The 14,305-nt window shown below is 40.1% G+C and overlaps 1 protein-coding gene across 2 annotated transcripts in view; it reads right to left on the bottom strand.

The window, feature by feature from the left end:
- vps13b (vacuolar protein sorting 13 homolog B) overlaps positions 1-14,073 on the bottom strand; it is a 325,535-nt gene extending 311,462 nt beyond the window's left edge. For both annotated transcript variants that reach the window (XM_088600797.1, XM_088600796.1), the window contains exons 1-3: positions 13,935-14,073; positions 12,743-12,911; positions 8,901-9,044 (exon numbers count right to left, since the gene is read on the bottom strand). In XM_088600797.1, coding sequence (XP_088456923.1) covers positions 8,901-9,044; positions 12,743-12,889 — 291 coding nt within the window. In that variant the 5' untranslated portion in view covers positions 12,890-12,911; positions 13,935-14,073. The remainder of the gene's footprint in view (positions 1-8,900; positions 9,045-12,742; positions 12,912-13,934) is intronic.
- Between the last annotated feature and the right edge of the window lie 232 nt (positions 14,074-14,305).

Below are 14,305 nucleotides of genomic sequence, written 5' to 3'. Positions count from 1 at the left end.
TTTGCCTCATTATAATATTGTATTTGAATGCAATCACTGTGGAACCACACTTGTGCGCCCAATTAATCCACGTCGCAAGTCTATAATCACACCTCTTCGAAAAACATCTGGCGCAGTTTAACCGTACATAAAAAAATGTCCTCGGCCCTGCTAACTTGCAGCGTTGGTGATTAACTCTTTAATTAAGCAGCCGAAAAAAAACCCTGGTAGCATTTCACCGCTACGGTTGGCTAAATATAGAAGAAGGATTTCACAGACACCGCAAGTCTAGAGAACAGATTACAGGAATTTCATTTCAGGTTTATTATTTTTCTGTAATTTAACAACAGAAGCCGTTCGGCTAGATGACAGTACCCTGTTGTGGGCTAGACAGTTTTTTATGTTTTATAGAAACCAAGAAGTGGTTCACTGAACAAACTGCCTGTGCGTTATACAAGGAATGCTGCAAACCTTCTTCTTCATGTGTTATCCTTCACCACTTTTAACGCCCTGTATAATTGTCAGACAATAAAAAGGTCATGTCAGCATGGGTGTGGAATTCAGCTTTTCTGCTTAATGTTTTTTCCTCCTTCAGAAATTGCCAAAAACCTTTTTAAAGAATTTCCACGGCTAATTATTGCCAATAAACTATTTACCTCTGTAAATCCCACAATTTGTCACCACCGGGTGAATACAGGGGGTTAGCCGAAGGAAAAGAGGTTTACTAGTAAAAAGCAGTCGTTATTCTGCCAGCTCTCACTCCCTCGCCCTCTCAAAAGAAAAGTCCAAGCCAGTTCAATCAAAAGAAAGTGAAATTAAAAGATTGGAGAAGTCTGATTAAGGCTATTAATAATTCTGACTGTAAAGAGTCCCATACATATTTTCATGACAGTTAATAAACCATGCAAGATTTACTGTTGTCTTTTCATCTTTAAGCATTTCAAGTCGTTGCGCTTTACGATGGGTACAGATCAAACAATAGGGAATATTTAATACCGTCATCAAACTGTGTGGGCAAAATAGTACTTGGCCCATGCATTTAATGAACTTTTTTAAGAGAAGTCACGTGCAGAAATTCAGAACTACCTTTTAACCCGATTAAGCCCGTTATCTGAATTCACCAAGAATAAAGACATGCCTTGCACGTGCAGAGAATTAACTACTTGATTACAACTTGAAACTCAAACTAAACCCAAAACGGTTTTAATTCCTGTATGTTACCCGACAGATAAACATGGCGCAAGTAGGCCTTCATCTTCCCTGTCAACCAAACGGAAGTGTCAAAAACAGAAACCCTACAGAAGAAGGCGCACTTTGGAAAATAAAGGGACTATATTCTACCCAGAAGAAATCTATGTTCAGTTTTTGTCCAGAAAGGCAAGCATGCTTACAGTCAAGAATGCTTTTAGTTTTCGCTCCAAACTAAATAGTAAATACCTTGCAAAGTTCATCAACAGGTGTTATTTTTTCCATTCATGTGCAGTACCAAAGTTATCTGTAGTAAATTTGTTTTCAATTGTTTCATAACAAAATGTCATTTTCATGAAATGCAATGTGTAATGCATTTAATCTGCAAGAGCCGATAGCAAAGAGTATTCTAAGTTATTTAAATGTTGTATCACAATGACAGACATTGGCTACAGAGTTCATTTTTATTGCCTTTGTACAGATTGTAATACTACCTCAATTACACATATACATTGTAATAACACTGTATAATAACAGTGTTCCTACTACAAATGAAAAGAAATAACATTCTGTAGTCTTACTATAGAAAACACAGGAAGATGCTTTGTTACAAGACACACTCTGGTATGCAAAACTAATGCAAAACATCTGACAGCATTTATTGAAAACAATAGCCATAAGCTAAAGTTCCCATTTCTAAGCAGCAAAACTCCTCATTACCTACCATTTGAGGCAATTACTCTGTCAGCGGGTTCTGTAATCTCAAACTCGAACCGAAAGTGTAAAGATTTCCAGTCTTACTCAAATTATAATGGCAGGGCTGTTTATTAACCAACAGGCACAGGGGGAGAAACTCTCTCAAGACTTTTATTCAAATGGATTTGTTTCCAAAAAGAACAAGAACAAGTTTTGTTATAACTTATAAGAGGTATCCAATTCAAAACAATTAAAAATAATGAACAAGTGAATGGCTACACTACATTTTTAGTGTAGCTTAACATCTAGGCTAAATTGCAAAGTAAAAAAGAGGATGCAGACATGTTTCAATAGTTTTAGCAGAGTTCTGAATTACAGTGAAATTCACAGATTACAGGGAAAAGAATAAGAAAGTTTTTCACTCAATGTTCATTACGGATTTAAATTACAGTAAAGAAAATTCTATTACAGATTCCTCAGGTTCTTCTCAAGTTACCGTTACCACCAAATTCACCAAAGTTTTTTTCTGCCTTAAAAAACAGGAACCTACTAAAAATCATAAGAAATAAAATGTCAGTTTGTGCCAAATTCCCATCATGCAGATCATTTTCCTGTTCTACATTACCACTTGTGAATTGAATTTACATGCAATGCACTTTAATGCACCTATATCATTTGCAGTGCTCTACACTTGCACTGGTATTATCTATTATCTGATACAATCGGGATGAATACAGACTTTCAATGATTCTAATGTAGCACACTGTGAACCAGACAAGCACACTTGATTCTTGTCAGTGTAAAAAATAAGGACAGGAATAAAACATTTGTCAAAGAGTTCCTATTGCAAAAACACAAGAAGATATTCTGATGTACAAAAAAACTACCTTTACAAAGCAATAAACAACAGTACTGCAAGATGATGTAGATCACATGAAAAGTCACTGTCCTTGGCTTTAGGTCTAAATGAGCTGGGAACTGGGAAGAACAGTAGGACTAAGAGCATTCCCCTTCTAATGGGGAAGAAGTGGAGCTGCTCATTTAAATTCCTACAGCTATGACTTCTGCTGCAAGACTGGCGTGGGTCCAAATTGTGTCTCTTGGGGTGCACATACCACCGAATAATTTGTCCAAATGTCATCTGCAATTTTCCAAAATCCTTTCTTGACCAAGAATCTTAAAAAACATCTGTAACAAATACTTGTTTTGAGAGTACATTACACTGGTGCCTTCTGACCTCAAGTTGTACGCAGCGCAAAAAAAGCTAAAATTTCCATAAAGACGGAAATATGATCATTCCAGCAGTAGCCATCTGCATAGTATGATATTTACCATTAGTTCTGGACTGCTCAAGCTCATGTGTTACAAATCTATTGCTGCAGCCTGTATAATTAGCTGTAATTGACTTCTCCTGAAATGTGTTTCTTATGGGACATCTGGCCTTGAAACTTCCACCTTCTCATAAAAGGCTGCACTTAGCTCTGTTTTCTATTTGGGAAACAGCATGGGTGGCACAGGTAGGACCCAGTTCTTCTGCACAAATAAATTCAGCAGAAAATTCTTTCACACTTCATTTCCAATTATAAAAAGTTTTTATCTAAACTAAATAAGAAAAATAATTCTCCCGCTTGAAATAGTTTTCAGATTCCTGTCCTGACGGTACCCCAACTGTCAAAACTGAGTCATTTTGCAAACTCCGAACTACTAGGCCCAGTTCCTGCGTGTGCTTGTCAAGTACTCAACTAGTCAAGGTTTGAACAATCACTGCCATTTGCCAGATGACCACTAAATAAAGGGGAACTGTGTTTTGCTTTTCAATTTCAAAGAAAAATGTAACAAAAGCATAACTTTGATTCATGCAAAGCAGATCTTCTCAGTAACCGACCGGTATTGGGCAAGGGATAATGTAGAGACTAAAACAATGTCACCAGAATAATAAAGGGATAACTACAATGGTTTGACTGCACACTTTAACCTATTATGACTATTCTCATTTGAAGTGTTTTAATTGGGCTTTTAGCATGAGACATTTTAAAAATTGATCTGTAAAAATACTTAGCAGCCCTGCTTGGTTTTAGCATCTAACAGCAACAGCTTGCAAGATAATACACTACATATCTACACTGGGGAAATAAGCAAAGCCATAAATTTCAAGTTGTTCTTGATGTCATTTCTGTCAAGGAGCAGAACTGCATTGTCTGGGGGGTGAGTTGCAGAAAGCCCTGTCTGTCACAAGTTATCTTAATACCCTAAAGGAGGATGTATTAAACAAGATGAAGCACATGGCTAAAAACACAATGTGCTGAAGGGGCCTTCAGCTTTCTCAGTCATGAAACTGTTCCATGGCAAAGGCCAGATGCACAGACATGGCAGTTTACATCTGAAGAAAACCGATCTTCTTGGGGCAAAGATCTACATACAAATTCAAGAAAACATTTCAATTTTAGTGAGGAGCAGGGGATAAAAAGAAAATTGGAAAGAAAGGGACTATTCTAAAACAGATCCCCAGGTAATTAAGAGCTTATATCGTTAATGCTGAGAATATTAGGGACAAGAAAACAAGTTACGGCATTAACTTGTATTGTACAATGAAACTGGAGTCACGGGAACATGGTTAAAAGACAATGACATGAAAATATAAATTAACAGATATGCAGCTTTTCAGAAAGGCAGGAAGGAGAAAGAAATGGAGATCCAACATTATACAATGTAAAAAAGCATAAAGGCACAGGGACCGCAGCTTGAATCAAAGTTCCCAGAGTTCTACATAAGTCCGAATTTAATAGACTAATTCCAAATACAAAAAAGTATACCGCAGTCTTACAAATCAGGAACTGTAAAGAAAATAGGCAGTTATCATTGGAGACGTTGATTTTTCTCACATGTTGGAAAAGAAAATCACTACAGAGGTCCGCTACTGGAACTAAAATGGCAGGCATGAACAAGAAACATCAAATGATTCAGAAAGAATAGCAGCCACTTTAAGAAAAAAAGACTTACAGGCAAAGATATAATCTTACGATATTATTTATTTATGAACAACCTGCAATGTGATCAAATCTTTTAACGGAAGATATCGAGGGGGTAAAAACACAGCTGGAAACAGTTAACTTTATCAGCTGTTAAAGATAAATGTTTGGCAAGTACAGTTCTTCGCAAGTCAAGAGACAGACAGACTAGAAGAAAGGTGTACAAAAACAATAATATCAAGACAGAGCACCATCATGAACCCATATTGACCCTCTCAGAGGCAATTCTGATTTGGGGGTGTTTAGTCATAACCCCACACATAGCTGCTTTACACCACTGCCACCTCAGCAAAGCCCAAATGTCTGAACCTGTGGTTCCTCTTTTACTGAGCCACATAATTACTGCAATAACACATTACCAGCAGGACAAAACTAACTGTTCTTGAAAAATAATCTTCACCTTCCTTCTCTTTCCCCAGCTGATCAGTACCATACTAAACAATGGAACCCCCCATTGATTAGGGATGTTAGATGTTTTTTTTTTATTTTAACGGATAAGTCCGTTGAGAACAAATTCTATTTTTAAAGGGATGACCCGGAGACGCAGTTACAGAGTGGGGCATTTACTGCAGTACAATACATTGCTCAAAGATACAACAGCAGCATTCCACCCAGAATACAAACCAGCCACCCTCTGGTTTGAAATTCAGAGTCCTAGCTGAAATCCACACCGCTGGCACGCAGAAATTTAAACTGCCACACCGCAGTTAACATGGGGAAAACAAATTAAAAACAAGCTATTATTGTTATTATAAAAACCCAGAACTGTTATTCACATATTTACATATTTTTACACTTAAATGTCATGCATTTTAAAATATCCAATCCAATGCAACTGAGGTGCCAGATATGATTTAAGTCAGGTCCTAGAAAAAAAAGCTTAATTTTCAAAGGACATTCAAAGAGTTCAGACTGTGGCTTTTGTAATATGTACTTTGGATCAAATATTATTTACTTCAGAAAGTACAGCACTTCCCAAGTCCCAAGAAATTAAAGAGGATTTTCTTGCTTCTCACTTGCGAAAGTCAAGGACTTGCTATGTTTCACTCTCCAGATCTAAATGCTCTCTACTTTGTGTCCGCTCACATGGAAAACCACTGCACTATCGAGTGCTCTCGCGCTCTGTGGCGTCTTCATCTGACCCAGAAGAAGGCATGCTAAGGGGTATCCAATGCAAAATCAAAGTGAACGAGTTATCTAAATGAGGTACTAAAATACAAATAAACATTGGGAGAAGAACTTTTTTTTCTCACCTCTCTTAGTACCTGTCTTTCGACCATATGATAACACTGTTATGTATTCAGCAGCGTGATGCACTACCAACTGAGAAACAATGTCAACTATGGAGTGCAATCATGCAAGATGAATGTGATTAGCGTGCTTCCATAGAACCAGAGCTGGCCATCCATGCAATGGCTCACATTCAGGCACCAAAAGTTGTTAATTAATTTTCTCAAAAGCAGAAGTACTGATTCGACCTTTGTGATGGATCCCAGCAGCGTATATGAAAGCGGTCTGTATTTTGCAGGGAAATTAAAAGCGCATTTGCTAATGTTTAATTCTGGTAGCATGAATGACGGCACGCTTTTATCCCCGAGATCCCAAATGTGCTCTTCATTGGGAGCCTCCTTTAAAGCCGACGCCAAAGTCATTTTTTTCCCTGCTTTTGAAAATGCAGATCAAAATAAGAGGCACTATAGAGATGCATTACATCAGCCTGTAACAAAGAGGCATTGATTTATTTGCTTTTGGTCTCTTTGTTTTGTTTTCCTATTTTGTTAAAAATATTAAAGACAGAATTTATCAACAGCTGTTCCCCAAAACGCACTTTGCACCGTACTGGAGGAAGTGTAGAGGCACCCAATGTTGAACAATAGAACAGAAAACAACTCTGGAGTACCCTAAAGTAATAGCTTACAAATTATTAAACTATAATACTGTGATGATTTATATATATTAGTCTACCCCAGCTTGCTCTCCATTTCCAACACAGGTGGGTAGAGAGAAGTTTGGGGTCAGAGCGCAGGGTCAGCCATTTATACGGTACCCCTGGAGCAGTTGGGGTTAAAGCCTTGCTCAGGGGCCCAACGGAGTAGGATTCCTCTGCCGGCCACGGGATTTGAACCGGCAACCTTCCAGCCACAGGTGCAGATCCTTAGCCACAGAGTCACCGCAATGCCCATGATCTCCCCAATATTTTCAATAAGGATAAAGCGATGAGTGCTTGTTGTGCACTATTTTCTGGACCTGGGGTACTGTCTGCGTGGAGTTTGTATGTTCTCCCCAAGTGTGCATGGGCTTCCTCTAACAGTCGAAAGACATACTGGTAGATTGATAGGCTTCTGCAAATACTGGCCCTGGTGTGAGTGAATGCATGTCTGTTTGTAGGCTGCGAGGGACCGGCATCCCGTCCACTGGTGCACCCAGTCTCGAGTTTGTTGCTTGCCTGGGATAGAGTCCCACTCCCCCACAGCCCTGCACTGGAGGAAGCAGCTAGAAAACAGGTGAATGAATGGAATTAAAACACGGCAGCGCTATGTGTCCACTGACAGCCTGCATCACCCAACCCAAGCCGAAAGACAAGAATAAACACACAAACGAGTTGCACAGCATTATTTTACAAAGACTCATGCTTTAAACACTTCGTTCATTAGACATATTCAAGTGAAATAATTTTCAAGCGAATCCGAGCTGCCGTTTCTTTAAAATGGCAAGCTGCATTTCTAGATGAAGCAGTCAGTTTAGATTAACCAATTAACTCAGGCTGCACTTAGTGTAACATGGCAAATAATGGGTCCACAAATAGCAGAAGTGTCCCTGCAAGTATAACATTACGCCCCCCTGCACTGGGATGTACTTGGATATTGGTGCAGAGTGGGACACTGGACACTGGACACTGGACACTGGACACTGGACACTGGACACTGGACACTGGACACTGGACACTGGACACTGGACACTGGACACTGGACACTGGACACTGGACACTGGACACTGGACACTGGACACCCCTTCAAGCATTTTCCAGCCTTTTCTCTACTCATTCATACTTGTTTCAGCTCTTACCAGGTTACTTTGAATGACTACAGGTGGGAAATGACAAAGTATCACACTTTCCCCAAAATAAGCACGTCTTTGCACTTGCAGATACATTTCGGGAAACGCCATTTCAGGACAAAACAAAGTGTGTGTCGAAGAAGACAAACTATGGCAAAAATTAATATTTCCAAACAGCAAGGCGACTAATTTGTTAATGTATATTATTGAAAAATGCACATCCCGTTCATGCCAGATGGGCAAAAATGTCGTAATTTTTTTATGAAAAACACAATTCCAGTAAGTAGTCTATGTGGAGCAACATGGTTTTTTTTACATATTATACATTTCTATTCAACAAGAGACTGTCGAGAAGAAGTGGTTTATGTAGAAGTAGAATATTGACCCGAAAGTCAAAAGATATTAATCCAAAACCGTAGATCACGTCAATACTGATAGGATAACAATTGCCTCGTTATCATTTTGTGACACTCTCCTCTATTGCTATAACAGCTGGCAAATAAATTCCATTTTACATCATTTATACCTTTACAGTGGCACGAAATTTTAAAACAAGAAAAATTACAAAAAACCACGCTGTGTAAATCCAAAAGCCTTTTTGTCCTCACAGTGACCACACTGACATTCATCATGAAAAGTAGGCCTGTGATTTAAAAATTGATTACAAATACTTAAGATGACCAAATTATGGAAACAGAGTAACATGTTGTATATATTTGCTTTTCAAAAGACTTGGAATGCTGCAATTATTCACTCATATGCAGCCTTATTTCGAGTAAGATTAATCTAAAGGGGATACTGTATTGCAGGGCTGAGCAGTGATGAGATGCAGTCAGAAGAGGTACATTAAGGACACGAGGCTGTAAAAGAAAAGCTGAACCCAAAATAATGAAAAGCCTAGCCAGCTCTGAATGAAGTTTTCGGCTCCGAATAGCTTGTAGTGTGTCTTACCTGCGCGCCATCCTTCAGTTTTAAGATGCACTCCATGGTGTTGATGGTGATGACCACCGGCTCGGACCCTAGTTTGGTCCACGGCACGTGAATGCGCAGCTCGTGAATGTGCCCGCTCAGGAAAGTGAAAGGCAGCTTCAGCTCCTGCAGCAGGACAAGCAAACATGGGATCAAACTTTGGCTAACGGAGGGGCAGGGGGTCAGCTCACACAGCTGCAACCTGTCTCAGAGCTGCCTGAAGCATCCATCATGACGCCCCATGATAGAAAGTCTTCAAGTGAGAAGGAAGTCTCATGCGGTTTGGACTACGCAATGACCAGGGAGGGGAATTCACTTGGGACAACAGGCACACCAGTCTAGGAGCGAGACAAGTCCAGCCCATCTCCTTTTGTTTTTTTTCTCCCCATGTTTGTGCCAGGATCACAGTCAAAATCCAAAATCAAGTGACAGTTGTCCAGTCTTATTTTCTTCAAAGGTAATAATGTGTAACAATCTGGACTCTCGCTGCCGTCATGCCCAGCCATTGGAGGGCGATGCGTGACTTTAGGATTCCAGAAGCTGGTGAAGACAACGCAGTGCACGAGGATGAGGAGGACACAAACGGAAACTACACACGTCAAATTAAAACCATGAACTGGAGGCAGTTCTTCGCACAAAGCATGATGGGGGCGTGGAAGACGTTGCCCCTCTCTGTCATTAATAATAATTAATAATTTTTAATAATAATAATAATAATAATAATAATAATAATAATAATAATTGCTTACACTTATATAGCGCTTTTCTGGACACTCCACTCAAAGCGCTGTACAGGTAATGGGGACTCCCCTCCACCACCACCAATGTGCAGCCTCACCTGGATGATGCGACGGCAGCCATAGTGCGCCAGAACGCTCACCACACATCAGCTATCAGTGGGAAGGAGAGCAGAATAATGAAGCCAATTCATAGATGGGGATTATTAGGAGGCCATGATTGGTAAGGGCCAATGGGAAATTTGGCCAGGACGCCGGGGTTACACCCCTACACCCCCTTCATTGAAGCCGATGTCCTGACGCTGTTCAAGAAATGGCTGGAGGAGATCCTTGGACCAATTAACTGGGAACTACCAAACACACTCAATAGGCCAAATGGGCCTCGTCTTATTTATGTTGTCATGCAGGACCTCACTGTGCCCGGCAGTGGAACCCTGGCTGGGGATGAACAGCGTGTGGCATTCCTGTTCTTGCATGAACTCTTGCGGCGAGCTCAATCCTGTACAATGACTTAGGTAAAGGGAGAGAATAAAGTGTAAAAAAAAGCATTTAAAAAGGAGAAGCTCCATTATTTTCAAAAGTGAAGAAGCACAATGTCGAGATTGGGTACTTCATTGCCCCTTTTACATACTTTATGCAATAAGGTAACGGTGTTATTGCAGATGAAATTGTGTTGGGTTTTTTTTTACAAGTTGATCACTGGATCTCTGGGGAATTTGCCAACTTTTATTGTGTGGGGTCTCTTAACCAATGTTCTCAGTATTTTATTACATAATAACAGCTCTTGGACCAGAAGTAGCTTTTGTTTTTCATTTGAGGATGTAGGATGTCCTCATACAAAGTGCCTCCATGGTGGTCCAAGCAGACTGTGGCTTTTAATTCCTCCAGTCTTTCAAAACCAAATGCATTCTCACCTCAAACAGAGCCCCGCCATACCGTGAAATGCATCATAATGTTAAAAACAAATGTGCCCCATTCATTTTTCATTTTTCTGTCTTTTATAAAAAAAGACTATAAAACTTGGGGTAACTTCACAACAGACACTAAAGTAAAATTTATCATGTGTTTTTGAGAAGAAAATTATAAAGAGTAATTCATGTGGGACAAGTGTAAGTGTAAAGCATTAATAACAGCTTTAAAGCTGTAATGCACTAACGCCATGAAAAAACATCTTATGAAACCACACTGCATACTTAGCTCGGGATCTTTGTTTTTTTTTTCTTTTCCCCGCCAAAAGCTAATAATTAAATGTATTTTTGAAGGAAGAGCTGTCATGGATTTATTGCATGTCTGCTTTTAAACCCACACTATTTCACTTAAAAGACTATTTCTAATTATTTCTTTACAGATTATATATTGTATCCAAATTCAGACAAACTGACTGCAAAAGAGAGAAATCTGCCAGGAGTTTAAGATTACACTTCCCAGAAAACATTCCCACAGCATTCACTACCGCTAATCAAAATAACTTATTTTTCCCTTTGATATCCTGCTGTATAATGGACCTTTCCTATTTAATACTGCACTACTGCCCAAACTTTGAAGAAACAAAACCACACATATCCACTAAGATTCTGCTCTCTGGTCAATGGCTTCAATGTATAGCGTAACACACCGTGTCCCACTTACACGAGAGAAAGCCATCTTAGGTTAGACTGAAGCAAAGTTCTTTAACATATTCATTTATATTGAATGTGTACACATACCCACTTCATTAAAGGTGCATTGTGACACCATATTCATCAAGTTTAAATACAGGGCTTAGACTCTCCCTAAAATAAAACAAAGGCAGAAGGACAGCAGTCCACTGTTGTTTCACTGGTCAGGCTGTAATGGCTATTCAAAAAGGCCCAATATATTATTGTATGGGGACATATCTTATATACAGTATTACTATAGACTCATTACTTCAGCCACCAATTGGTTTAAGACTCAGCTTCCAGCAGCAACTGAATGAGATGAGCAGACATGCAGAGCCACTGACACGCAGGAAGCTTCATAATGCCTAGCAGGGGAGCTAGCAAAGACTGGATTTAACTGATAGCACTGCAGGCAGCTGGGACTTGGCGAGAGTCAATGCCTGGCAGTCAGATGGCCCTAACCAACTAATCCCACCCCTTCGACAAAGGCACACTGTCACCTTAGGAATCCCAGTCAGCATCATGACCTCGATTTGAACTAGCGATATATAGGACAAGCTCCTGCATTGACTGAGCCCCTACCCCTCTTAATACTTATGTTTCAGCTGGGGATGATCCAAGCCAGCATATAGTAGCAGGACTTTCTTCACAAGAGAAGGCTTTCAACACAGACCACTTAATGGGGCAAAATAACGCCTATTTTCAAACATGTATGGTAAACCTGTGACAAAGCCACCAGCACATTTTAAAAAAAGAAACAAGAAGGCTAAAGAACTTCAATAATTGCACACAACTGTATTCCTATTTTCAGCATAATCACTACAGAATCTAACAACTGACAGCACCACAGGGCACCTTATAAGCAGTGGTAGCGGTCAAAGGCAAAATGAGTACGCTCTGAACGAGTCTAGCCTCTTGTACCTTGGGTTCACTGGGTCAATTAAACACTGACTGAGGCACTCCACATCTGTAGACATACAGAGCTGAGATGTGAACCAAGTTACAAGTGACAGGAGGCCTTTCGGCACACCAAGCATGAAACTATTTTGTAGCTTAGTAGCTTAATGATCCAAGGATCTTATTCACCCATTTCTTGAAACAAAACCTGGATGCTGACTTCAACCACTTGACTGGATTGCTTGTTCTACACTCCCGCACTCCCACTGTCTTCTGGGTACAATTCTGGGTGCTTCCTGTGCTCAGTTTGAAATGCTCGTACACTTAGTTTCCTCTGTCGTTCTCTGGTTCCCGTGCCACCGTTCACTCTGAAGAAGTCCGTTTCGTCAGTGCCTTTGAGGATTTTCGAAAACTTAGGTCTACGTTGTGTCACTCAAGAGCATGACCCCATTGTCTCACAATGGCAGCTTAATTTATTTTCGTTTTTTTCCTGCCCTCGTATACAATGCAAACCCATACACCTGGCAGGGTCTCTGGGGCTACATCTTACCTGCTCGAGGACATCCAGTTTCAGCTCCAGCTTGCTGAGGACAACATCGCCGCCCCAGAGCGACAGCTGCAGATCTGATGGCTTCAGGTTCTTAATGTAGCGGTTGACATAGCTCATCAGCAGCGGAGTAACGTAAGACTCCAACATGGTGGATGGAATGCCTTTAACACTGCGGGTGGAAAGAAAGACCTGGGTGAAACCGTTTCTGACGGCAAATGGGCGAAACGTTTTAGACACAGGACAACAACAAGCAACACTGCAGACAAATAATTCAGTTTCATCCGCACAGACATTCATTGTTTAATGTCCATTACTCGCAATGGCATGCAGTCAACTGTCAACTTTTTAGAAACAAAAATACACCCAGTGCAGTGCTGGGCTCTCCGATTCTGCTGTGGTATCATGACTGCGAATTAAAGCATGGATAGCCTTAAGCGTTTGTCCTAACAACACCTGCCCTAAGACAAAGATTACAAATGAATAACCTTATGGTATGAGAGTAAACAACTCTCCTTTTCAGAGATCCTTAGGCTTAAAGCTGAATGCACATTACGAATTGACTGTTTAATTCCAATGACAAATAAAGGTGCAACCCAAAGCAGAGCAATTTCCCCCCCACAGCTGCTGATCTGCGCAACTGTAAGGAACACGGGAACAGTGGCGGAATTTGGACAAACATAAAATCGACAGACGTCCTGCGTGTAACTTGGTCTTAGTATGAAACCCTGAATTTTTGTCTGAAGCAAAAGTACAGCCAACTGCTTTAATTCATTAAGCTAATATTAATAGAAAGTATACTCGTTCGATAAATGAAGAGAGAAGCAAATACATAAATACAAATACAGCCTGTTCCTGAAGTAAATCTTATACCTTGGTAAAACAATTTAACTGCATAGAAACCCAAATGTTGACAGGAGTTTTATTTGGAGGATATTATCCAAGAAAATCAGAGAATCTGAAAACTGTAGTAACGAAATGGTATATCGATTCCAGCGAGAAACATGCACAAGAGGACTCAAGCTGTTAACCTTAGCTCTTTGCATTCTGCCGAAATGCTTATTGCGCGACACTGTGCAATTAATAAACAAACTTCACATCACAATTACAAGAAACACATTCTAACACCGCATATACATTTAAACAAAGGGCTTCCGAGTAAAGGCTACACTTAAAATAATACATTAACTCTTACTTTACTGAGTCAAGTCCTTAAAGTTTCCGCAACTATACTACTATTCATTCCGACAAGAGCACAACATCAACAGCGAACCACTTGCACGGCTCTGTAACAACGTCACCATGTTACTCTTCCGCACAACAGCACTTCCGGCATTCACAAGTGAGGTCATTTCCTTTAAAGGGCAACCCTGCTGGCGTGCTGGAGTATCTATGGTATTAAGAGCTGCGAATCAAGAAGTTCGGTAGAATGTGTTTGGTTGGCTTTGGAGTCAGGTCCACCATGCACTCCAGTGGGGGTTTACGGTTTGTCCAATAAGTGGACGTTAATCTTAACTAAATTAACAATGTAAAAAAAAACGTGCATTGTTGAAACTTGATTGTTTT

Source organism: Lepisosteus platostomus, chromosome 12, assembly GCF_059453375.1.
Source record: "Lepisosteus platostomus isolate fLepPlt1 chromosome 12, fLepPlt1.hap1, whole genome shotgun sequence".
Lineage (NCBI taxonomy): Eukaryota > Metazoa > Chordata > Actinopteri > Semionotiformes > Lepisosteidae > Lepisosteus > Lepisosteus platostomus.
This window is presented reverse-complemented; position numbering and strand designations above follow the sequence as displayed.